This window comes from Carcharodon carcharias, chromosome 14 (genome assembly GCF_017639515.1).
Source record: "Carcharodon carcharias isolate sCarCar2 chromosome 14, sCarCar2.pri, whole genome shotgun sequence".
NCBI lineage: Eukaryota > Metazoa > Chordata > Chondrichthyes > Lamniformes > Lamnidae > Carcharodon > Carcharodon carcharias.
Window position 1 is genome coordinate 3,085,232 of NC_054480.1, and position 27,408 is coordinate 3,112,639.

Genomic DNA, 27,408 nt, shown 5'->3' on the forward strand with positions numbered 1-27,408 from the left:
AATGGCTTGGCACCCACACACTGGCAATTTGCCAGGGCTCCCTCTTTCTCTAGCCAATGGGCAGAGCTAACTGAGAGGGAGGGTATGGTCAGATGATCATTTTATTATTTTGGGATTCAGAGCTGACATTTCCGGGGATAGGGCTGGACAGGAGGCTACAACCAGGCTGCTGGGGACAGGAAAGGATGGGACTCCAGTCACTGTGGGAAAAGTGAAGCGACGATGGGTTCAGACACTGCACCTCATGGTTCAATATCTCACCAACACCAACTGCCCAGGCTTGCAAATTATGCGTGGAGGTGAGCGGTGCTAGTGGGGCTGCACACGGATGGGAGTCAGCCTTTAAGTGAATAGGGGAGATATTAAAGAGAAACGGAGCTGAAACGTGTCCAGTTGGGTTGTGGCTGGCACAGGCAAGAGGAGCAATGGCCAAGACTCCATCATATTTTCTCTTAGGTTCAAGCATTGGTCAATGGGAACATTACATTTTCAAATACTGAAAACCTAACATAACAGCTGCAGATTCACTACAAGCCCAGGGTTTGTGTCATGGGCATGGAACAGAATATTGCTGCATTAGCCAAAAAGCTGATTGTAACAGCACGAGCAGGCATAGGCCGGAAAGGATATGGTGGACAACTGGTTTAACCATTCATCACCAAATATGGCTGGGCTACATAAAAAGCTATTGGGTTCTGCTCTCGCCTGCTAAAACTGTGGGTTAATTAAGGAGAGTCAGCACGGATTTGCTAAGGGAAAGTCATGTGTTTAACTAATTTGAGTTTTTTGAAGAGGTAACAGAGAGAGGGCTGTTGAGGGCAATGTTATTGATATGGGTGTACATGGACTTCCAAAAAGCATTTGATAAAATGCTGCACAACAGACTTGAGTAAAGTTGTAGTTCATGGAATAAAAGGTACAGTTAACAACATGGATACAAATTTGACTGAGTGACAGGAAGCAGCAAGTAGTGATAAATGGAGGAAGGTTTGTGGTGGAGTTCCCCAGGGGTCAGTGTTGGGACCTTTGCTCTTCCTGATACATATTAATGTCCTAGACCTTGGTGTACACGGCACATTTTCAGAGTTTTCAGATGATACAAAACTTGGAAGCATTGTGAACTGAGGAGAAGGATAGTGTAGAACTTTAAAAGGACATAGACAAGTTGGTTGAATGACTGGAAAGTGGCAGATGAAGTTCAATGTGGAGAACCGTGAAGCAATTCATTTTGTTAGGAAGAACATAAAATAAAGAGCACAACAAAAGCAGAGGGACCTGGGTGTATATGTGCATAAATCAATGGATGTGGCAGGACAGGTTGAGAGCATGGTTAATAAAGCGTACAGTATCCTATGCTTGATTAATAGGGGCATAGAGTACAACAGCAAGGTGGTTATGTTGAACTTGTACAAGACATTAGATTGGCATCAGCAGGAGCATTACACCCATTTCTGGGCACCACACTTTAGAAAAGATGTGAAGGCATTTGGAGACAGAGCAGAAAAGATTCACGAGAATGGTTCCGGGGCAAGGAACTTCAGTTATGAAAGATAGATTGAAGAATTTGAAACAGTTTTCTTTGGAGAAGAGAAGGTGGAGAGGGGATTTTTAACAATGAGCAGGGAGAGAGCGGAGACTTCATTTTAAAAACGAGGGGGGAGAGCAGCTGATTGGTGAGTACTTTTAGTCTTTAAAGTAAAACCAAGGTCTTCAGTTTGAGTTTAGGTCTCTAGTCCTTATTTTCTTTTTCTTAAAAAATGGCTTGCTAAGTATAAGATTGATACTGGTGTGTAAAAAAATTAATTACAATAAAGTGTAAAGAGTGGGGGAATCTTCAAGTATAAAGGGCAGGGATACTAGAGTAATTAATTAATAAATTAAATGAAATACAATAGTGTTGCAGGATGGGTGATGTGTTGCTGCTGTAGCATGTGGGAGCTGCTGGGCACCAAGGTGACCCAGAGCAAACAAATCTGTTCGAAGTATTTGCAACTCGAGAAACTTCAGAGTTGAGGAGCTGGAGTCTGAACTGCAGACATTTGCGCCACATCAGGAAGGGGGAAAGTTACCTGGACACTTTACTCCAAGAGGCGGTCACACTCCTCAGATTAAGTAATTCAAATTTGGTCTATGATTAGGGACAGGAGGGTGTGACTGTAGGTGAGGGAGGTATGGGGACCCATGAAGTAGCGTTTGAGGAGCCTCAGCCCCTGCAACTGTCCAACAGTTACGCGGTTCTTGCAAGCTGTGTGGACGAGAGCGGGGACGGCAGGGAGGATGAGCGAACTGACCACGGCATCGTGGAAGCCATTCAAATGGGGGGAGGAAACAGGAGTGTAGTAGTGGTAGGGTCAGTATAATTAGTAGGCTAGATACTGTCCTCTGCTGCCATGAGCATGAGACCTGAAGGTGTGTTGCCTGCCCGGTGCCAGGGTTAAGGACATCTCCTCAGGGCTGGAAAGGAACTTGGAGTAGGAGGGGAGCAATCCAGTTGCCATCGTCCACATTGGTACCAACGACACTGATAGGACTAAAAAGGAGGTGCTGCTGAAAGAATTTGAACATTTGAACTGGGGTAGGATGGAGCTGTTCCAGTGGGACAGGTTTCACTTGAACCTTGCTAGGACCAGTGTCCTGGCAAATCGAATAACTAGGGCTGTACAGGGGACTTTAAACTAAATAATGGGGGAGAGGGTTCTGGAGAGGGGATACGTAGGTTTACAAAGCAAAATGATATGGCAGCATTGCAGGGCAACTATTTAGGTAATGATACCTAGAGTGTGACAGGAACAGACAGAGTGTCTGAACATTAAAAAAACAGCAGCAAAAATGGTCAGAGGGAAAAATTGGTAAAAAGGCAAAACCAATTGCTCTTCACTTAAATGCATGTAGTGTTTGGAACAAAATAAATGAATTAATGGCACAATTAGAGGTTAATGGGTATGCTCTTATAGCCATTACAGAGACGTGGTTACAAGGAGATCAAAGCTGGGCAGTAAATGCTCAGGGGTGTGTGACTTTTCGAAAGGGCAGGCAGGAAGGAAAGGGTGGTGGGGTAGCTTTGTTAGTACAAGACGGAATAAGTGTGATAGCAAGAAATAATCTTGGATCAGGTGATGTAGAATCCCATATGGGTGGAGGTTAGAAATAACAAAAGGAGAAGACATTGGTGGGAGTGGTCTATAGGCCCCCTAACAGTAGCTATGCTTTAGGACAGAGAAATGAATCGAGAGATAACAAGGGCACGTAAAAAAAGCAATACATTAATCATGGGTGACTTTAATCTTCATGTGGATTGGGAAAAACAGTTTGGCAGAGGTAGCCACAAACAAGAATTCATAGTGTATTTGGGACAGTTTCCTAGAACAATATGTTGTGGATCCACCGAGGGATCAGGCTATTTTGGATCTGGTACTGTGTAATGAGGCAGGTTTAATAAATGATCTCAGAGTAAAAGATCCCCAAGAAACAGTGACCATAAACTTAGCATAGAATTTAGCATTCAGTTTGAGAGTGAGAAACTTGGGTTGGAAACAACTGTGCTAAACTTAAGTAAGGGTAATTTCAAAGGAATGAGGGCAAGAGTTGGCTGGAGTGGACTGGGAAGGGAGTTTAGCATAAAAGATGGTTGATGAACAAAGGCAGACCTTTAAGAAAATAGTTCATGACTCACAACAAAGGTACATCCCAGTGAGAAAGTAGGATTCTAGGAAGGGGATGAACCAACCACGGTTAACCTAGGAAGTTATGGATAGTATCAAATTGAAAGAAAAAAAGCATAATGTGGCAAAGATTAGTGTAAACCAGAGGATTGGGAAAGTTTTAAAAACCACCAAAAGATGGCCAATAAAGCAATAGAGAGGGAGAAAATAAACATTGAGGGCAAACTAGCAAGTAATATTAAAACAGGCAATAAAAGCTTCTATAAATATATAAACAGGAAGAGAGAGGCCAAAGTGAACATAGGCCCCTTAAAGAATGAGGCTGGGGGAATAATAATGGGGAACCAGAAAATAGCAGAGGAGTTCAATAAATACTTTGCATCAGTCTTCACAGTAGAAGACACTAATAGCATTCCAAAAATGCTAAATAATCATGGGGCAAGAGGGAAGGGAGGAAATAAATACAATAACTAGCACTAGAGAAAAAGTCCTAGGGAAACTAATAGGGCTAAAGGCAGATAAGTCCCCTGGACCTGATGGGTTGCATCCTAGAATATTAAAGGAAGTAGCTAGAGATAGTGGATGCACTGGCAATAATCGTCCAAGGATCCTTAGATTCTAGAACAGTTCCAGAGATTGGAAAACTGCCAATGTATGTAATAGCAAAGCATTTAGAAATGCATTATATAATCAAGCAAAGTCAGCATGGCTTCATGAAGGGGAAATCATGCCTGACAAATTTATTAGAATTCTTTGAGGTGGTAACAAGCAGGATAAGATAAAGGGGAACCAGTAGATGTAATATATTTGGACTTCCAAAGGGCATTTCATAAGGTACCGCACATAAGACAAGAGCCCATGGTGTTGGAGGTAGTATATTAGCATGGATAGAGGATTGGCTAACTAATAGGCAACAGAGTTGGGACAAGGGGAGCATTTTCAGGATGGCAACCTGTAACCAGTAGAGTACCACAGGGATCAGTGCTGGGGCCACAATTATTTATAATATATATTAATGACTTGGATGAGGGAAGTGAATGTACTGTCCCCAAGTTTGCGGATGACACAAAAATAGGTGGGAAGGCAAGTGGTGAGGATGAAACAGAGTCTACAGAGAGATATAGACAGGTTAAGCGAGTGGGCAAAAACTTGGCAGATGGAATATAATGTGGGAAAATGTGAGGTTATGCACTTTGGCAGGAAGATGAGAGGAGCTGAATTTTATTTAAATGGAGAAAGACTGCAGAAAGCTGCAGCACAGAGGGATTTGGGGGTCCTCGTGCATGAATCCCAAAAAGCTAACATACATGTTCAGCAGGTAATAGGGAAGGCAAGTGGAATGGAGTATAAAAATAGGGAAGTCTTGCCAGAACTATACAAAGTGCTAGTTAGACCGCACCTAAAATACTGTGAACGGTTTTGGTCCCCTTATCTAAGGAAAGATATACTGGCACTGGAGGCAGTCCAGAGAAGGTTCACTAGATTGATCCCAAGCATGGAAGGATTTTCTTACAAGGAGAGGTTTAGTAGGTTGGGCCTGTACTTATTGGAGTTTAGAAGAATGAGAGAATGAGAGGCAATCTTATTGAAACTTATAAGATTCATAAGGGGGTTGACAGGGTAGATGCTGAGAGGTTATTTCCCCTTGTAGGAGAGTCTAGGACCAGGGGGCACATCTTAGAGTAAGAGTCGCCCATTTAAGACAGAGATGAGGAGGAATTTCTTCTCTCAGACAGTAGTGAATCTGTGGAATTCTTTACCGCAGAGGGCTGTAGAGGCTGGGTCATTAAGTATATTCAAGGCTGAGATAGACAGATTTTTAATCAGTAAAGGAATCAAGGACTGTGGGGAAAAGGCAGGAAAGTGAAGTTGAGGGTTATCAGATCAGCCATGATTTCATTGAATGGCAAAGCAGACTCGATGGGCTGAATGCCTACTTCCACTCCTACGTCTTATGGTCTATTTGATAGAGGTATCCAAAATCATGAGGGATCTGGACAGAGTAGGCAGGGAGAAACTGTTCCCACTTGTGAAGGGATTGAGAACGAGAGGGCACAGATTTAAAGTAATTGGCAAAAGCAGCAAAAATGTGACGTACATTTTTTTTCCCACACAGCGAGCAGTTAGGATCTAGTTCTGTTGAAGGGTCATGAGGACTCGAAACGTCAACTCTTTTCTTCTCCGCCGATGCTGCCAGACCTGCTGAGTTTTTCCAGGTAATTCTGTTTTTGTTTTTGTTCTGGAATGCACTGCCTGATAATGTGGTGGAGTCTGGGTCAATGGAGGCATTCAAAAGGGAATTAGACTGTTATCTGTAAAGAATGTGCAGGGTTATGGGGAGAAGAAAACAAAAACAGAATTACCTGGAAAAACTCAGCAGGTCTGGCAGCATCGACGGAGAAGAAAAGAGTTGACGTTTCGAGTCCCCATTACCCTTCAACAGAACTAGGTGAATCCAAGGAAGGGGTGAAACATAAGCTGGTTTAAGGTGTGTGTGTGTGTGTGTGTGTGTGTGTGTGTGTGTGTGTGTGTGTGTGTGTGTGTGTGTGTGTGTGTGTGTGTGTGTGTGTGTGTGTGGGGCGGTTTGGGTAGGGGGAAAGGTGTGGGGGTGGGTTTGGGTAGGGGGAGAGGTGTGGGGGTGGGGGGGGGTTTGGGTAGGGGGAGAGGTGTGGGGGTGGGGGGGGTTTGGGTAGGGGGAGAGGTTTTGGGGGCGGGGGGGTTTGGGGGCGGGAGGGATTTGGGTAGGGGGAGAGGTGTGGGGGTGGGGTTTGGGTAGGGGGAGAGGTGTGGGGGCGGGGGGGGGGTTTGGGTAGGGGGAGAGGTGTGGGGGTGGGGGGGGCCTTGGGTAGGGGGAGAGGTGTGGGGGTGGGGGGGGGGTTTGGGTAGGGGGAGAGGTGTGGGGGTGGGGGGGGGTTTGGGTAGGGGGAGAGGTGTGGGGGTGGGGTTTGGGTAGGGGGAGAGGTGTGGGGGTGGGGTTTGGGTAGGGGGAGAGGTGTGGGGGCGGGGGGGGGGTTTGGGTAGGGGGAGAGGTGTGGGGGTGGGTTTGGGTAGGGGGAGAGGTGTGGGGGTGGGGGGGGTTTGGGTAGGGGGAGAGGTGTGGGGGTGGGGTTTGGGTAGGGGGAGAGGTGTGGGGGTGGGGGGGGTGCTTTGGGTAGGGGGAGAGGTGTGGGGGTGGGGTTTGGGTAGGGGGAGAGGTGTGGGGGTGGGTGGGGTTTGGGTAGGGGGAGAGGTGTGGGGGCGGGGGGGGGGTTTGGGTAGGGGGATAGGTGTGGGGGCGGGGGGGGGTTTGGGTAGGGGGAGAGGTGTGGGGGTGGGGTTTGGGTAGGGGGAGAGGTGTGGGGGTCGGGGGGTGGTGGGGAGTGGTGGCGGTGTGGTTGTAGGGACAAGCAAGCAGTCCCATCTATCTGCTGCCCTTGTCCTTCTAGATGGTAGTGGTGGTGGGTTTGGAAGGTGCTACCGCAGGAGCCTTGGTACTCTTGTACCTCCCGATTTTAATCCTCCACCACTTGTGGCCGTGCCTCCAGTTGCTTGTGCCCCAAGCTCTGGAATTCCCTCCTTGAATCTCTCCGCCTCTCTACTCACTCTCCACTCTTAAGACACTCCTTAAAACCTATCTCACTGAACAAGCTTTTAGTCATCTGGCCTAATATCTCCTTATAGGCTTCGCTGTCATGCTTTGTTTTATAATGCTCCTGTGAAGAGCCTTGGGACATTTGATTATATTAAAGGTGCTATATAAATACGTCGCTGTTGTTATCCCAGGGGATAAAACAGGACATGGAATCAAGGGAAAGGGAATTGAATGTGGGGTGGTGGGGGGATGATGGAGGGCGATGATTCGCTGCGCTTGGATTGTTGCCCGATCCTGCTCAGGGGATTGAGTGGCTTTGCGAGCAGTTGCTGCCTGATCACAGTGCGAGTGTGCTGATCGAAAGCTGGCAGCTGCTTCAAATACAAACCCTGGTGCGTCACTCACATCCCTGAAGCACAGAGTGAAAAGGACAGATTATACCATCACTGCTATAAACAGACATTGAGAGAGGCTGTTCTGTTCAGTTACCATGGCAGCAAGCTGCACAGATACAACTAATTAATATCAATGCAGAGCCTGAGATTCAAACAAGGTCGCTGACTTCAGCAGCTGATGAAAGAAGAGAAATCCCTCAGAGTTGTGGTTTTGAGTGGTGACCATTGTAAACTGTGGGTTCAGGGGGGCAGAGCAGCCTATATAATGGCAGCCATTTCAGACAGCAAGCAGGCAGGCAGGTCAGTCTGTGAAAGATATATAGAACAGATTGGCTGGCATGCTCTACTTTCCTCATCAACCACATGGGGACACTTTAGAAAAATAGGAATGTAAAATGCCAATTCTACACCCTCCCATCGAGGGACTGAATTGTCCTCAGATGCAGTACCTTGCTGACATGCTATTCCACCAGGGGCATACACATACACACAGACACAAACATGCACACACAGACAGATGCGTGTGCACATATACAGGCGCACAGACATGAATGCAGACACGCGCACAGATGGACATGTACGAACACACAAATTAGGAGCAACAGTTGGCCATTCAGCTCCTTGAGCCTGCTCCACCATTCGCTAAGATCATGGCTGATCTAACTGCGGCCTCAACTCCACTTTCCTGTCTGCCTGTGAAGATGGATTTAAAAAAATATATTTTTGGGAATATGGTGGTATTCTGTAAGGAAGGCTGTCAATGTGTGTGTGTGTGTGTGTGTGTGTGTGTGTATGTTGGGGGAGTGGTAATTAAACTGGGGGAAGTTAATAAAGACAGCTTGTCTGTGGAAGCAGAGAGATGAAAGGTAAAGGTGCTGAATGTACACATTTGTAATGAGAGGCTATGGTGAAGTGGAGTTACAAGTAAATAGATTGAGTTTAAAAATTTGCATTAGGTGATAGGTAAGGACCTGACTTTTTCAGCTGTTAAATTTTAAAGGGAGTTTAGAAACAACTAGGGACTTTTACAACTTACAAAGGTTTCATAAGTAAACAAGAGAAGGTTGTTAAATTTTATTTTACCCAAAAGCGGAGGCAATAGGAAGACATGAAAGATTTTTATATTTTGGAAAAACTGAGTTCAAAGAGGTGCTTAGAACAATGGAATCTAAGACAAAAGGGAAAAGGATATTTAAGGAGAGGCATTTAGTTCGGTTGTGTCGGCTGTGTGGGGGAAATGTCCTGAGATCAGCTCTGTGCTGAGAAAGCAGTCATCCAGTTTCAAGCCAGAGAAGTCTTTGTTTCCAGAAAGCAGTCTGGTTCTGAACCTTTCTTTCTGGGAGATCTACAGCAGAGTGGAAGAGAGTGAGAAGTTGTGTGGTATACCTTTAACAAAGTGACAGCAGTTTTGCCTTGGGTAATATTATTGGGTTTTTATAGTTAAAATCGATAAAGGAGCTGTTGCCAAGTAGTTTACTTGTGTGTTTTGACCAACTGGCCTTTTTTGGGAAAGGTTTTGTAAGACTGTTTTAACTGTGTAATTTTAATCTTGTATGCTTAAATTTATTTTCCTTTATTAATAATTTTTTAAATTTTAAAATCCTAGAAGTGTTACCGTGATTCTATGCTTCTGGGATCAGTAGTTTTTCTCTCATTTTCAAAGTATATATAAAAAAAAGTTACGACCAGTAAAGCAAGTTTCCCTCTGGGATAAAAGGCTTGCTCTGTGAATAATATCAGCTGCGGCCATAATACTTCCATAAAAGGCTTGCTCTGCGAATAATATCAGCTGCGGCCATAACACTTCCCCCCCCCCCCCCAAACCTAAAAATGCTTGAAGTGGAATGTCAAAGTCATTTTAGGAGAAGGTTCTTGCTTTAGTCAGATTCAGCACAGTGTATCTGGACTCTGATGTATGGCATCATTGTAATACTCGGTCCAGACACCCCCATAGACCAGCACCAGGCACATGGCAGACAGACACGCTACAGTTGTTCTGAATCTATCACATGCCTCTCAGCAATGGTTTCTTGATGTCAACTGCCAGTCCCAGGTGATCCTGGCTGATCTATTTCCACCCCCTGGTTAATCCAGGAGTAGAGAGCTCTATCACAATCCTTTCACCAGCTCAGCTAGGATCTGCTAACTCATTTTACAGGGATTAATCCTGGCACATTCCTGGTCCTGATGGCTAACTCCTTCTGTCAGCAGTACGTTTACCAGCTGAGCCAAGCAAGGGATTGTCTTGTTCCCCCAGTCACGGGCCCAGTTAGAGCTTACAACCGTTGAGGCTAGGAACAGCTGATCTCAGCTTCTTTCAGTCAAACACTTAATGAGCTGTTGGCTGACCATCTTCAGAACAAGAAACACAAATTGAAACAACACATAGAGAGCAGAGAACAAGGAAACAATTTGGGCCATACCACCAGAGGAACCTGAAGTAGAGATGAGAGCTCATCCTGGTCTTCAATGGATGTCTTTGGATGGACCAAGCCTCCTTGGTTACTGAAGGCACAGTAACTGCCCACTAGAACCTGCTCTGCAACAGTCTGTCGGAAAACCTCCACCTTCAGCACATCAGCCAAGATCTCCTCTGTCTCCTACATAAAGAGGAAGAAAACAAAAGTGTTTAGTCTAAGAACTCATAGAAACATGGAAAGTCAAGAGGCAGCTTGGGTTTAGCTACCTCGCATTGAGGCCGAATATATCAAATTGATTGCCAGAAAGACAGAAGAGACAATGTATTTCCTTAGCCTGTGCCTTCAGCTCTTCTCCCCTCTCCAAATTCCTTCAGTTTGTCTCTCCACACCCCACCCCCACAACCACATATAGACACAGGTCTATAAAACAAAGTGCTTGCAGGAACAGAAAGCTAAACTCCATCAATAAGGGTGAAAATGGTAGGCACTGCTATAGCTCATTGTGATTCAGAACAAGTACAGTCCATTTCTACCTTTTACCTCGTTGTGAAGTTTCACCATGCCTCAAAATGACCGTTTATGGTTGAGTGACCTGTTAACCCTTCCCCAGTCGGGCCTTGAATCTGTTAGTATGACAACTGAGTTGCTCTGTCCCATGTAAAACAACAGATCACAACTTTCCACCCAGCAATGGAGAAAATGCACAGCAATTGGAGGGGAACGAGATCCAAAAATGGGATTGAACACAGGATATAAATAAAAGATAGAAATAAGATACATATAGAATGTGATACAAACACAGATGTGGGATTATGTTTGAACAGGTTTGTACGTTAATTTTCCATTTTCATTGCTGTGACTGAGTGGGTAAACACACTTGCCTCTCAGTCAGATGCTCATGAGTTCAAGTCACATCCCAGAGACCCGAGCACACAATCTAGGCTGACATTCCACTGAAGTACTGAGGGAGCACCGCACTGTCGGAGAATTAGTACTGAGGGAGTGCTGCACTGTCGGAGGGTCAGTACTGAGGGAGTGCTGCACTGTCGGAGGGTCAGTACTGAGGGAGTGCTGCACTGTCGGAGGGTCAGTACTGAGGGAGTGCTGCACTGTCGGAGGGTCAGTACTGAGGGAGTGCTGCACTGTCGGAGGGTCAGTACTGAGGGAGTGCTGCACTGTCGGAGGGTCAGTACTGAGGGAGTGCTGCACTGTCGGAGGGTCAGTACAAAGGGAGCAGCGCACTCTCAGAAGTGCCCCCTCTGGGTGAGCAACTTGGCCACCAGGATCCCTACATCATAACAGTGAGTGCAGTTCAAAAAATGTTGTTTTGTCTTCCTGGAGAGCAATGGATGAAGAGGACAGAGCCCATTTTCAGCTCCATTTCTCCTTGTGCTGGCAGCCTGTGAATAATGCTACACAGATGACCCAAGTTGCAGTCCATGTGGTGTAGGTACACCCACAGTGCTGTTAGGGAGGAAGTTCCAGGATTTTGACCCAGCGACAGTGAAGAAACACCAATATATTTCCAAGTCAGGATGGCGAGAGGCTTGGAGAGGAACTTCCAAGTGGTGGTGTTCTCATGTGTCTACTGCCCTTGTCCTTCTAGGTGCTAGAGGTAGTGGGTTTGGAAAGTGCTGTCGAAGGAGCCTTGGGTGTTGCTGCAGGGCATCTTGTATATGGTACACACTCCTGTTACTATTTGTCGGTGGTGGAGGGAGTGGGTGTTGAAAGGTAGTGGATGGTGTCAATCAAGCGAACTGCTTTGCCCTGGATGGTGTTAAGCTTCTTGAGTGTTGTGGATACTGCACTCATCCAGTCAAGTGGAGACTATTCCATCACATTCCTGACTTGTGCCTTGTAGATAGTGGATAAGCTTTGGGGAGTTAGGAGGTGAGTTACTTTCTGCAGAATTCCCAGCCTCTGTCCTCCTCTTGTAGCCATAGTATTAATATGGCTGGCCCAATTCAGTTTCTGGTCAATAGTAAAGACCAGGATGTTGATGGTGGAGTATTCAGTGACGGTAATGCCATTGAACGTCAAGGGGCAATGGTTAGATTCTCTCTTGTTGGAGATGGCACTTGTGTGGTGTGAATGTTATCAGCCCAAGCCTGAATATTGCCCATGTCTTGCTGCATGCAGGCATAAACTACTTCAGTATCTGAGGAGTTGCAAATGGTGCTGAACATAGCATAGTCAGCCATCATCCCCCCACTTCCGACCTTATGATGGATGGAAGGTCATTGATGAAGCTGGTTGGACCGAGGACACTACCCTGAGGAACTCCTGCAGTGATGTCCCGGAACTGAGATGATTGACCTCCAACAACCACAACCATCTTCCTTTGTGCTAGGTATGACTCAAACTAGTAAAGAGTTTCCTCCCAATTCCCACTGACTTCAGTTTTGTTAGGGCTCCTTGATGCTACACTCAGTCAAAGTGCTGCCTTGATGTCAAGGGCAGTCACTCTTACTCCAGGATTGAACCAAGGCAGTAAATAGACTGGTTCTCCTTTGACAACAATGGGATTGGGACAAGGTCCATGATAACAGTGGAATTCTGGTGGTCTGATGGCTCTCCGCTTCTTCCTCGAACAGAGGCCCAAACAATCCCCATCCACCACTACTCTCCTCCGTCTGGCTGAACTTGTTCTCACACTGAATAATTTCTCCTTCAACTCCTCTCACTTCCTCCAAATAAAAGGTGTGGCTATGGGTACCCGCATGGGCCCCAGCTATGCCTGTCTCTTTTGGGGTATGTAGAACATTCCTTGTTCCAGTCCTACTCCAGCCCCCTTCCACAACTCTTTCTCTGGTACATCGATGAGCACTTCGGTGCTGCTTCATGCTCTCGTCTGGACCTGGAAAAATTTATTAATTTTGCTTCCAATTGCCAACTCTCCATCATTTTCACATGGTCCATCTCTGACACTTCCCTTCCCTTCCTTGACCTCTCTGTCTCAATTTCTGGTGATAGACTGTCCACCAATATCCATTACAAGCCTACCGACTCCCACAGCTACCTCGACTACAGCTCCTCACACCCCGCTTCCTGTAAGGACTCCATCCCATTCTCTCAGTTCCTTCGCCTCTGTCGCATCTGTTCTGATGATGCCACTTTCAAAAACAGTTCCTCTGACATGTCCTCCTTCCTTAACCGAGGTTCACCCACGGTGGTTGACAGGGTCTTCAACCATGTCCGGCCCATCTCCCGCGCATCCGCCCTCACGCCTTCTCCTCCCTCCCAGAAACGTGATAGGGTCCCCCTTATCCTCACTTATCACCCCACCAGCCTGCACATTCAAAGGATCATCCTCCGCCATTTCCGCCAACTCCAGCATGATGCCACCACCAAACACATCTTCCCTTCACCCCCACTATCGGCATTCCGCAGGGATTGTTCCCTCCGGGACACCCTGGTCCACTCCTCCATCACCCCCACACCTCAACCCTCTCCCACGGCACCTTCCCATGCAACCCCAGAAGGTGCAACACCTGCCCCTTTACTTCCCCCCTCCTCACCGTCCAAGGGCCCAAACACCCCTTTCAAGTGAAGCAGCATTTCACTTGCATCTCCCCCAACTTAGTCTACTGCATTCGTTGCTCCCAATGCAGTTTCCTCTACATTGGAGAGACCAAACGCAGACTGGGTGACCGCTTTGCAGAACACCTTCGGCCTGTCTGCAAGCATTACCCAGACCTCCCTGTCGCTTGCCATTTTAACAATCCACCCTGCTCTCATACCCACATGTCTGTCCTTGGCTTGCTGCATTGTTCCAGTGAAGCCCAACACAAACTGGAGGATCAGCACCTCATCTTCTGGCTAGGCAATTTACAGCCTTCCGGACTGAATATTGAGTTCAACAATTTTAGATCACGAGCTCTCTCCTCCATCCCCACCCCCTTTCCGATTTCCCCCCTTTTTGTTTTTTCCAATAATTTATATAGATTTTTCTTTTCCCACCTATTTCCATTATTTTTAAATGTATTTCCATCCATTGTTTTATCTCTACCTTTTAGCCTATTTCGATCCCTTCCCCCCACCCCACCCCCACTAGGGAAATCTGTACCTTGCTCGTCCTGCTTTCTACCCTTAACTAGCACATTCCTTTAGATAATATCACCACCTTCAACACCTCTGTCCTTTTGTCTGTGACATCTTTTGGTTATCTCCACCTATCACTGGCCCTCTATCCAGCTCTACTTGTCCCCCCTCCACCCCCCCGCTTAAACCAGCTTATATTTCACCTCTCTTCTATTTTTACTTAGTTCTGTTGAAGGGCCATTCGGACTCGAAACGTTAACTGTGCTCCTCTCCACAGATGCTGCTAGACCTGCTGAGCTTTTCCAGGTATTTTTGTTTTTGTTTTGGATTTCCAGCTTCTGCAGTTTTTGCTTTTATCCAACTGAAATGACTTCCCTTTCCCCAATACACAATTTTTAAAAATTCATCTACGGGAAGTGGGTGTCACTGGCTGGGCCAGCATTTATTGCCCATCCCTAACTGCCCTTGAGAAGGTGGTGCTGAGCTGCCTTCTTGAACCGCTGCAGGCCATGTGATGTAGGTACACCCACAGTGCTGTGTGGGAGGGAGTTTCAGGATTTTGACCCAGTGACAGTGAAGGAACGGTGATATATTTCCAAGTCAGGATGGTGAGTGGCTTGGAGGGGAACTTCCAGGTGGTGATGTTCTCGTCTATCTATTGCCCTTGTCCTTCTAGATGGTAGTGGTCGTGGGTTTGGAAGGTGCTGTTGAAGGAGCCTTGGAGAATTCCTGCAGTGCATCTTGTAGATGGTACACACTGCTGCTACTGTGTGTTGGTGGTGGACGGAATGAATGTTTGTGGATGGGGTGCCAATCAAGTGGGGCTGCCTTGTCCTGGACGGTGTCAAGCTTCCTGAGTGTTGTGGGAGCTGCACTCATCCAGGCAAGTGGGTTGTATTCCATCGCACTCCTGACTTGTGCCTTGTGGGTGGTGGACAGGCTTTTGAGAGTCAGGGGGTGAGTTACTTGTTGCAGGATTCCTAGCCTCTGACCTGCTCTTGTAGTCACAGTATTTCTATGGCTAGTCCAGATCAGTTTCTGGTCAATGGTAACCCCAGGGATGTTGACAGTAGGGTATGCAGTGATGGTAATGTTATTGAGTGTCAAGGAGCGATGGTTAGATTCTCTCTTGTTGGGGGGTATGGTCATTGCCTGGCACTTGTGTGGTGCAAATGCTACTTGCCACTTGTCAGCCCAAACCTGGATATTGTCCAGTTCATGCTGCATTTGGACATGGATGAAAAAAGATTTGTCTTATCCATGACTTGAGGTCAGATGGCAGGCTAATGACACCAAGATGGAGAATGCTTGCAGAATTGAGAAGTGCTGCTGGTGTCATCAGTGTTTAAACTGAAATCATTCCATGTCTGTATCTGATGGAGATACTCTGTACTCCTGGAGGTGAAGGTGTACATGGAGGAAGCATGACTTGGAGGAAGGTCTACAGTGCCAAATGAAGGAACCATCCTCCTTGTGAACTTGTCTCCCCACTGGACTGTCCTTACTAGCTTAGATCAGTATGTTCCTGTGCTATGGACATGGTGAAAGCTAGGATTTTCAAAGGGAATTTTTACAAGTTACTGAATAAACCAGCTTTGATCTTGCATAGTATTTTCTTTCCAATGCATCTTCTTCAAAGGAAACTATTGTTTGCTTTTAATACCCAGTCTGTGCCACACTGACTGGGTAGGTTCAACTGATGTTTCACACATTTATCTCATCTTAAGTAGGAAAGGCCGAGATACCTGGGGGGAATACGGAAGAAGCCAGAGTTCCTGATCCTAATATCTATTCAGGCATCACTACTACAAAATGGTGAGAGAGGAGACTGGGTGTGATAGAATAAGCCTAACTAACTCCTGCTCAATCAATCTGGCTACCAACAATCACTGCCTCAGCTCACACCAGAGAAATGAGCAAAGGGGGCTGATTGTGCTTGTGGAACCAAAAAGGAACAAAGAGCATCTTCTGGGAGGAGGGACAGAAGAAAAGTGGGAGGAACAGCTTGAAAGACTAGAGTTACTCACTATACAACCTGTACATTTAACATGGTGCCAGCCCAGCAGAAGAAAAGATATTTCCACCTTTACATTTAGCAGCCCCATCAGTGCAGAGAGAACTGGCAGATGCCACTAGCACTTGTGCCTTGTCTGCATGTGTTAAACCGTACAGTGCTGGGAACAGCAATGTAACGCCAGGCTGTATAAGCTTAAAGTTTTGTGGCTTTTAACCAGTATTATTGCTGCTCCGCTCCTGTCAGGCAGTCCCTGGGTTCACATAAGGAAAGTCACAAGATTAAAATTTCAAAATTTGATCTATCACAAGTGACTCTAAGAGTTTATCAATAATGAATCCCAGTTACGAGAGGGGAGAGATAATTCACCACAAGCACTAACAAATATTACTAATTTACAACACTTGCAAAGAGGTTCCACCTACTCCAAACATTATTCAGCAACTGTCTCACTGCTTTACAAATGCACAACGCAAATTACGTTAAACACATGTCACACTGCTTGCACACTCAGCAACTGGATGAAATGCAGCTTCACTATTCCATTTATAATTTTCCAGAGATTAAAATAAGAACTCAAAAATAATGCCCAGGGTGGTTGCCACATATCCATGGCCCCTGGGAGGGAATACAACAGCAAAAAACAGGCCATTTGACCCAGCTATATATGTTGAACGAGAGGCAATCCTAATCCAAGTAAAGAGAAGCAGATTGTAATATGTGATTGGGGGGTCTAGAATGAGGCAACATTTTAAATTTAAGAGATTTGCAGGATAGGGCTGGAGAAGCTTTCACACATTGCTGCATTAGTGACGGAATTCAATTGGTAGTTAGGGAGATAATGGGATCAGATGGCACGTTATTCAGAGTTAGTCTTCCCAGCCCTTTACTGCTGTAAGCACCTCTCTCAAATCATTCCTCTCTTCTAATCAGCCCTGAAGATTGGGGCCCCAATTCTGGACTATGCAGTCACAATCAAATCACACCAAGAGAACTAGAAAACTGCAGCTTTAAATGACCTGAGCTCCTCCAATCTTTCCACAGCAGGAAGGTTTACTCACACCTGCCAACAGATTTGAGCAAGATTGAACCTACAAGCCAAATCAAATCTGAACCCATTCCTAAGGAACAGCAGCACAACAACGATTTAGAATCAAACTAAAAACTTTGCTGATGTAGCATAAAATGTCTGGTGGATGCCAAAGCTGTTTTTAACACGAGAGGAGGAGGACTCACAAAGGTTATCAGCACTAATGAATAACAAGTGAAGAAATTTGGGGAAAAAATCACCAGTGTGAGGCTGATAATCCCTATTCAGAGCCTCTGGACCTCTCAACTGTAAAGGTGAGATATTTAACCCTGGAGCTTTGTCAGATGCCCTGAAGTTCCAGTAGAATTCCTATCAACATCCTGGGGTTTACCATTGACCAGAAACTGAACTGGACTAGCCATATAGATACTGTGGCTACAGAGGCTAGGAATCCTGCAGCGAGTAACTCACCTCCTGACACTCAAAGCCTGTCCACCATCTACAAGGCACAAGTCAGGAGTGTGATGGAATACTTCCCACTTGTCTGGATGAGTGCAGCTCCCACAACACTCAAGAAGCTTGACGCCATCCAGGACAAAGCAGCCTGCTTGATTGGCATCGCATCTACAAACATTCACTTCCTCCACCACCAACTCTCAGTGATAGCAGTGTGTACCATTTACAAGATGCACTGCAGGAATTCACCAAGGCTCCTTAGACAGCACCTTCCAAACCCATGACCACTACAATCTAGAAGGACAAGGGCAGTAGATAGAGGGGAACACCACCACCTGCAAGATCCCCTCCAAGTCACTCACCATCCTGACTTGGAAATATATCGGCCGTTCCTTCACTGTCACTGGGTCAAAATCCTGGAACTCCCTCCCTAACAGCACTGTGAGTGTACCTACACCACAGGGACTGCAGCAGTTCAAGAAGGCAACTCACCACCACCTTCTCAAGGGCATTTAGGGATGGGCAATAAATGCTGGCCTAGCCAGTGATGCCCACATCCCATGAATAAAAGAGGAAGTAGAGATTGACCACCCACATCACAGTGGAACCATCAAATACATCCATGTACGTTTGTTTTTGCAATGAAGATTTTGATCAGCTACAATAATAACTGATATATTGGCTGAGACAAGCTGTCTGCATCTCTCACTGAAAACTGCCACCAGGGAGAGCAGGGGGAACGATCTATGAGCAGGTAATCAGAGGTAGTTAGGGGAGAGACCACGGAGGGAATTGAAAACATCTATTCAAATTTTAAAATTGAAGCATTGTCAAACTGGGAGCCAATGTAAGCCAGTGAGCACAGAAGAGGTGGGTGAGTGGGACTTGGCAAGAGTTAGAATATAGACAGCAGAGTTTTGGACCATGTAGACTTAGCTTAAAGCTTTTTCATTTAAAGCCAGCATCGAGCACAGACCTGAACCCTGGGAACGGGTTGGAAATATCTCACTGTTCCTTCACTGTCGCTGGGTCAAAATCCTGGAACTCCCTCCCTAACAGCACTATGGGTGTACCTACACCACGTGGACTGCAGCGGTTCAAGAAGGCAGCTCACCACCACCTTCTCAAGGGCAATTAGGGATGGGCAATAAATGCTGGCCCAGCCAGCGACACCCACAGCCCACAAATGAATTTTAAAAAAGAAACTTCGATCAGCAGTCTATACTGTTGTCAAGAAGATGGGGGTATAGACATTGTTGGGCACAGCTGCGAGGCTTCCTATAGTTGAATATGCTGGTAATTGTCACACATGAATTAACAGCCACTTGACAGCAACACCAGAGGGCGCCTGGTGCTAGTGAAACTGAACCCAAAGCAGGAATCAAGCTCAAGGGAAGGGAAAGAAATAAGCCAACATTGCTTCAATCTAAACTCCTGGAAATCACACAACTGCTTGCCTGAAGCATGAAAAATTAATTTTTAACAAGTGCAGTGCTTTGAATACTAGAAAGAGTGAATGAGAGCGTTTTTATGAACTGCAATCTCAGCAAGGAATTCAGATTATGCCGTACCCAGTGACTGTGCCTGTGAGTTTTAGGCTGAATTCCGAAGTCTGTGGTTTCTCGGTACTGCTCTGCTTTGTTGCGAGCAATTCCGTGGTATAGTTCAGTGAGTTGTAGACTACGCTTCTGCAAAGGTAGGGATTGGAAATTTGAAAAGGGGTTTGAGTGAAGTAGTTGTTTTTGAATTGGATGATGGAAGAACAAATCTATTAAATTGTATTTTCCTCAACATTGCAGCTAGTGAAATACATTCTTCTCCGTAATACAAGTTTCACAAACAAAGTTGACCTGCAGAGGCTCTGTTTACATGATCAAGCAACCCTTTGAACATACTGAGAGCTCAAACATTTTAGGTATTTTGTGATTTGATGATTTTTCCAGCAATATGTTGAAGGCTAGCTTTGAATTGCTGTGAATAATCTAAACCAGCTCTTTGCTGCTGTTATTTAGCATCAATCAGAGAATCTTACAACACAGGATGCAGCCATTCCATCCATCATGTATATCATTGCTGTCAGCAGCTGGCCCTCGATTCAAGGATAATGTCTGCACAGAGGCGAGAGTTTCTGCCCTGGGTCAAGTTACTCAACAGGCTGATTCTCAACCCACAAACCTTTGGGTACATGGGGCAGGATGTCCCGCAAGGTAGTGGGATCCGGAGCGCAGGATTTTTGTTATTCATTCATTCTCTGGGCCAGCATTTATTGCCCATCCCTATTTGCCCTTGAGAAGGTGGTGATGAGCTGCCTTCTTGAACCGCTGCAGTCCATGTGGTGTAGGTACACCCACAGTGCTGTTAGGGAGGGAGTTCCTGGATTTTGACCCAGCGACAGTGAAGGAACGGCGATATATTTCCAAGTCAGGATGGTGATTGACTTGGAGGGGAACTTCCAGATGATGGAAGTTCCAATTTATCTGCTGCTCTTGTCCTTCTGGATGGTAGCGGTCATGGGTTTGGAAGGTGCTGCCTAAGGAACCTTGGTGAATTCCTGCAGTGTATCTTGTAGATGGTACACACAGCTGCTACTATGCATCGGTGGTGGAAGGAGTGAATGTTTGTGGATGTGGTGCCAATCAAGCGGGCTGCTTTGTCCTGGATGGTATTCAGCTTCTTAAGTGTTGTGGGGGCTGCACTCATCCAGGCATGTGGGGAGTGTTCCATCACACTCCTGACTTGTGCCTTGTAGATGGTGGACAGGCTTTGGGGGTCAGGGGGTGAGATACTTGCTGCAGGATTCCTAGCCTCTGACCTGCTCTTGTAGCCACAGTATTTATATGGCTAGTCCAGTTCAGTTTCTGGTCAATGGTAACCCCCAGGAGGTTGATAGTGGGGGATTCAGTGAGGTACCGCCATTGAACATCAAAGCATAATGGTTGAATTCTCCTGTTGGAGATGGTCATTGCCTGACACTTGTGTGGTGCGAATGTTACTTGCCACTTGTCAGCCCAAGCTGGATATTATCCAGGTCTTGCTGCATTTGGACATGGACTGCTTCAGTATCTGAGGAGTTGCGAATGGTGAACATTGTGCAATCATCAGTGAACATCCCCGCTTCTGACCTTATGATAGAAGGATGGTCATTGATGAAGCAGCTGCAGATGGTTGGTCCAAGGACACTACCCGGAGGAACTCCTGCAGTGACACCCCAGAGTTAAGATGACTGTCCTCCAACAACTACAACCATCTTCCTTTGTGCAAGGTATGACTCCAACCAACTTTCCCAGTTTTCTCCCGATTCCCATTCACTCCAGTTTTGCTAGGGCTCCTTGATGTCACATTCAGTCAAATGCTGCCTTGATGTCAAGGGCAGTCACTCTCACCTCACTTCTTGACTTCAGCTCTTTAGTCCATATTTGGGCCAAGGTTGTAATGAGGTCCGGAGCTGAGTGGCCCTGGCAGAATCCAAACTGAGCGTCAGTGAGCAGGTTATTGCTAAGCAAGTGCCGCTTGATAGCACTGTTGATGACCCCTTCCATTACTTTACTGATGATCGAGAGTAGACTGATGGGGCGGTAATTAGCTGGGTTGGATTTGTCCTGCTTTTTGTGTGCAGGACATACCTGGGCAATTTTCCACATAGCCAGGTAGATGCCAGTGTTGTAGCTGTACTGGGACAGCTTGGCTAGGGGCACAGCAAGATCTGGAGCAGAAGTCTTCAGTACTGTTGCTGGAATGTTGTCAGGGCCCATAGCCTTTGTAGTATCCAGTGCCTTCAGCTGTTTCTTGATATCTCGTGGAGGGAATTGACTTGGCTGAAAACTGGCATCTGTGATGCTGGGGACCTCTGGAGGAGGCTGAGATGAATCATCCACTCAGCACTTCTGGCTGAAGATTGTTGTCAATGCTTCAGCCTTATCTTTTGCACTGATGTGCTGGGCTCCCCCATCATTGAGGATGGGGATATTTGTGGAGCCTCCTCCTCCAGTGAGTTGTTTAATCGTCAACCGCAATTCACAACTGGATGTGGCAGGACTGTACAGCTTAGATCTGATCCATGGCTGTGGAAGCACAAAGCTCTGTCTATCACTTGCTGCTTGTGCTGTTTGGCACGCAAGTAGTCCTGTGTTGTAGCTTCACCAGGTTGACACCTCATTTTTAGGTATGCCTGGTGCTGCTCCTGACATGTTCTCCTGCACTCTTCATTGAACCAGGGTTGATCCCCTGGCTTGATGGTAATGGTAGAGTGGGGGATATGCCAATACTCGAGGTTACAGATTGTGGTTGAGTCAAATTCTGCTGCTGCTGATGGCCCACAGCAACTCATGGATGCCCAGTCTTGAGTTGCTAGATCCGCTTGAAATCCAACCCATTTTGCACAGTGGTCGCACCACAAAACAGGATGGAGGGTATCCTCAATGTGAAGTCAGGACTTTGTCTCCACTAGGACTGCGTAGTGGTCACTCCTACTGATACTGTCATGGACAGATGCATCTGCAGCAGGCATGTTGGTGAGGATGAGGTCAAGTATGTTTTTCCCTCTTGTTGGTACCCTCACAACCTGCTGCAGACCCAGTCTAGCAGCTGTGTCCTTTAGGACTCGGCCAGCTCGGTCAGTAGTGGTGCTACTGAACCACCCTTGGTGATGGACATTGAAGTCCCCCACCCAGAGTACATTCTGCACCCTTGCCACCCTCAGTGCTTCCTCCAAGTGGTGTTCAACATGGAAGAGCACTGATTCGTTAGTTGAGGGATATTGGGGTGTGGTACGTGGTAATCAGCAGGAGGTTCTCTTACCAATGTTTGACCTGATGCCATGAGGCTTCATGGGGTCTGGAGACTATGTTGAAGATTCCCAGGGCAACTCCCTCCCGAATGTATAGCACTGTGCCACCACCAATGGAATTTCTCTAGCCCTCTTATACTGACAATGATACAATGCCCAGTCTCACTGCAGTACAGGTGTGTGGTAACAATAACTGCTCTCTACACTAGGGCTGGAATTTTACGGTCACATTGCGATGGGAACATGGCCGTAAAATCCCACTGTCCTAAAATTCCATCCTAAGACTTCTGTTGACTTGCTGAGGTTTTTATAGTTACTGCCATAGTTTGTAGAAGGCTGAGCTGGCGCTGCTGATCTCATGTTGGATCTCCTTGTCAATGGTGAACTTTTGAGAGATTAGCTGTCAAGGTATAGGAAGTGCTCAACATAATCTAGAGCCTCTCTTTCTTTAGATATGTGGGATGCAATATCTGGCTGACCAGGCATGGGTTGATATATTTTGCTTTGGCAACATTCAAGAACAAAAATAACAGCTACTTGCGTAAATATAGATTAAGGAAAGCCAGCACGGATTTGTTAAAAGCAAACATGTTTAACTAATATATGAACATACGAATTAGGAGGAATAGGCCACTCGACCCTTCAAACCTGCCCAGCCATTCAATAAGGTCATGGCTGATTTGACTGTAGCCTCAACTCCACATTTTCACCTACCCACGATAACCTTAGTCCCCTTGCTCATCAAGAACCTATTTACCTCTGCCTTAAAAAATATTCAAAGACTCTGCTCCCACCACCAAAGAGTTCAAGACTCACAACCCTCAAAGAAAAAAATTCTCATCTCTGACCTAAATGGGTGGCCCCTTATTTTTTAAACAGTGCTAGATTCTCCCACAAGAGGGAACATCCTCTCCACAACCACCCTGTCAATATCCCTCAGGTTCTTATATGTTTCAATCAAGTCGCCTCTTACTCTTCTAAATGAATACAATCCTAGCCCGTTCAACCTTTCCTCATAAGACCACCCTCCCACTCCAAGTATTAGTCTAGTAAACCTTCTCTGAACTGCTTCCAATGCATTTACATCCTTTCTTAAATAAGGAGACCAATGCTGTACACAATACTCCAGATGTGGTCTCACCAGTGCCCTGTACAACTGAAGCATAATCTCCCTACTTTTGTATTCAATTCCTCTCTCAATAAATTATAACATTCTATTAGCTTTCCTTATTATTTGCTGTACCAGCATACTAACCTTTTGCGATTCATGCACTAGGACACCCAGATCCCTCTGAATCTGAGCTCTGCAATCTCTCACCATTTAGACAATATGCCTCGTTTTTATTCTTCCTGCCAAAATGGACAATTTCACATTTGCCCATATTATGCTCCATTTGCCAGATCTTTGCCCACTCACTTAACCTATGTCCCTTTGCAGCCTCTTTATGTCCTCTTCACATCTTACTTTCCTACCTTTGTGTCATCAGCAAATTTAGCAACTATCCCTTCCTCCAAGTCATTTATTGTAAACAGCTGAGATCCCAGCACTGATCCCTGTGGCACACCACTCGTTACATCTCACCAACCAGAAAATACCTATTTATGCCTATCCTGTTTCCTGTTAGCCAGCCAATTTTCTATACATGCCAAAATGATACCCCCTACACCATGAGCTTTTATTTTTTGTGGTAACCTTTGTGTGGCACCATATCATGGGAACATTGAAAACATAGGAACAGGAGTAGGCCATTCGGCCTGTTGAGGCTGCTCCACCAGTTAGATCATGGCTGATCATCTACCTCACAGCCATTTTCCCCATATCCCTTGATGTCACTAGTTTCCAGAAATCTATGGATTTCTGTCTCAAACATGCTCAATGACTGAGCTTCCACAGCCCTCTGGGGTAGAATATTCCAAAGATTCACCACCCTCTGAATGAAGAAATTCCTCCTCATCTCAGTCTTAAATAGCCTACCCCTTATTCTGTGACCCCCTGGTTCTGGAATCACCAGCCAGAGGTAACATCTAACCTACATCTACCCTATCACACACTGTAAAAATGTTGTAACTTTCAATGAGGTCACCCCTCATTCTTCGAAACTCCAGAGGATACAGGCCCAGTCTCTTTAATCTCCTCATAAGACAATCCCGCCATCCCAGGGATTAATCTGGTGAACCTTGGTTGCACTCCTTCTATGGCATGTATATCCTTCCTTAGATAAGGGGATCAGAACTGTGCACAATACCCCAGGTGTGGTCTCACCAAAGCTCTATATAACTGCATAAAGATATCTTTATTCCTGCACTCAAATCCCCCTTGTGATGAAGCCCAACATACCATTTGCCTTCCTAATTGCTTGCTGCAGCTGCATGCTAGCTTTTAGTGACTCATGAACAAGGACACCCAGGTCCCTTTGGATATCAACACTTCCCAACCTCTCCCCATTTAAGAAATACTCTGCCTTGTTTTTTCTACCAAAGTGGATAACTTCACACTTATTCACATTATATTCCATCTGCCATGTTCTTGTCCCTTCAGTTAGCCTGCCCAAACATCTCAAAACTTACAGTCCCATCCAGTTTGGTGTCATCAGTAAATTTGGAAATATTACAGTTGGTCCCCACATCCAAATCATTTACATAGTGGTTATGACACAGTAGTTAGTAAAGGCTGAGTTGAGGGAAACCTGAACAACTGTCATAACCTATATCTTTAATTGGTACGTTTGAGATGCAGCTCTGAATTCTGCTTTTGATAAGGTCCCACACAGAAAGTTAGTAAATAATAATAGTGCATGGGATTGGTGGAAATATACTAGCATGGATTGAGAATTAATGAGCAGAAAGCCACCAAACCTCGAGGTTTTTTTTATTTAACACTAAATTAAACATTTATTAATTTAACAAGAGATTAAACACATACACATGTCTACAAAGTAGTACCATAATAACTTTTAAACAAATCCCCAAATTAATCACTCTCAGGTAAATCTTCATCAAGGCAACAATAACCCATAGACTTTAAACAGACACCAGGCAAAGCACATTTGACCGTACGAATTCGAATGAGGTTCCTTGCAATTTGGTTCCTTTGTAGTTATTGGCTTACAGGCTGCTTAGATCATAGATGCCTCTGACTTGCACATACAACTCCTTTCTGTTTATATCTAACCGTCCCTTTGAATGTGAATTCTCCTTATAATGCTAGGTCTTTAAAAAAAATCTTTACCTCTCTTAACAATAATCCTTTCATTATACTAATTTTATTAGTAACATAAACACATTGCTTGGTGTCTCCCAGCCAGGTGCAAGATTTTACCCATTCTTTTGAATGGTTTATTCAACAAAATGCAAATGCACATTTTACCTTTTAACTTCCTTTTATCTTATTAACATCTCAGACTACTATACAAAGCACCCAGAATAACTAGCTTTAATCCAATTAAGCCACACACAGACACAGAGCCTACTTCAACTCTAATTTAAAAATAATTTCCAATAACATTATACACATTAAATATCTCTTCGTGACAACAAATTGCAAACAGCTGTGGACCAAGCATAGACACTTGTGGTATCCATTCTGAGAATGATCTGTTTATTCCTACTCTCTGCTTTCTGTCTGTTAGTCAATTCTCAATCCGTACTAGTATATTTCCACCAATCTCATGCGCTCTAATTTTATTTACTAACTTGCTGTGTGGGAACTTATCGAAAGCTTTCTGAAAATCCAAATACATCATACCCACTGGTTCTCCTTTATCAATGCTACAAGTAACATCCTCAAAAATCTCCAACAAGTTTGCCAAACACAATTTCCCTTTTGTAAATCCATGTTGATTCTGCCAATTTTACCATTCTTTTCTAAACGTCTAGTTATCACATCCTTTATGATAGATTTTAACATTTTCCTTACGACTGACGTCAAACTAATAGGTCTGTAGTTCTCCATTCTCATTCTTCCTCCCTTCTTAAATAGTGGAGTGTTGCGGCACAGAGGATGGTAAATGCTGAGCTGTTCAAATCCCAGAGGGAAACTTGAAACAACTGCCGCGGACACACTCTATTCCTACCTTACAATAAATTCCAATAACATTATGAAAATTATAGTTTGCTGACAGGCGTTACGTTTGCTATTTTTCAGCCCACAAGAACAGTCCAGGATCTATAGCATTTTGAAAGATGACGATCACCAATACATCCACCATCTCTGTAGCCACCTTGTTCAACACTCTGGGATGAAGCTTATTTGGTCCAGGGGATTTATCTACCTTCAGTGCAGTTGACTTTTCAAGTATACCGCTTTACTAGTACTAATTTCTTTTAGATCCTCAGTTTTACAAGTCCCTTGGTTACCTAGTAGTTCTGGAAGATTTTCTATATCTTTGTCCTTGAAGACAGGTGTAAAGTAACTGTTTAGTTTCTCTGTTCTCCACTATAAATTCTCCTCTCCCCACCTGTGCCAGGCCCACATGTGTCCTTGCTAATGTTTTCCTTTTCATGTACCTCAAGCAGCTTTTATAATCCACCTTCATGTTCCTCGCTAGCTTAGGAGTAATATTCCCTTTTCCCTTTCTAATCAGTTTCTTGGTCCTCTTTGCTGGATTCTAAATTGCTCCCAATCCTCAGGTTTACCACTTTTTCTGGCATCCTTATAAGCCACTTCCTTTGACTTAATGCAATTTTTAACTGCTTTCATTAACCATTGTTGATTTACCTTTCTCTTTGCGTGTTTGTACCTTAGAGGAATATATATCTGTTGTAGACTGTGTAGTATTTCTTTAAATACTAGCCATTGCCTGTCTATCGTCAACCTTTGGGTATTTTCCCAATCCACCATAGCCAGCTTGTCCCTAGACCTTCATGATTTCCATTCTTCAGATTTAAGATCCTCGTTTCAGAATGAACAATATTGTCATTTGGTAGCACAGAACTTGAATTTTGCTGAAAAGAAGAAGCATGTCGAAGCTTTTTGTCTTGCACTCATCAGGACATTTCACATGAACACCTCTGGCTGGAGGGTCTAAAACAAG

General features: G+C 45.2%; 1 protein-coding gene across 1 annotated transcript in view; it reads right to left on the minus strand.

Annotated features, from left to right (window-relative positions):
• The window catches only part of eif6 (eukaryotic translation initiation factor 6), a 148,267-nt gene that overhangs the window by 15,489 nt on the left and 105,370 nt on the right, over positions 1–27,408 (minus strand). The window contains exon 4 of the mRNA XM_041205110.1: positions 10,052–10,228. Coding sequence (XP_041061044.1) covers positions 10,052–10,228 — 177 coding nt within the window. The remainder of the gene's footprint in view (positions 1–10,051; positions 10,229–27,408) is intronic.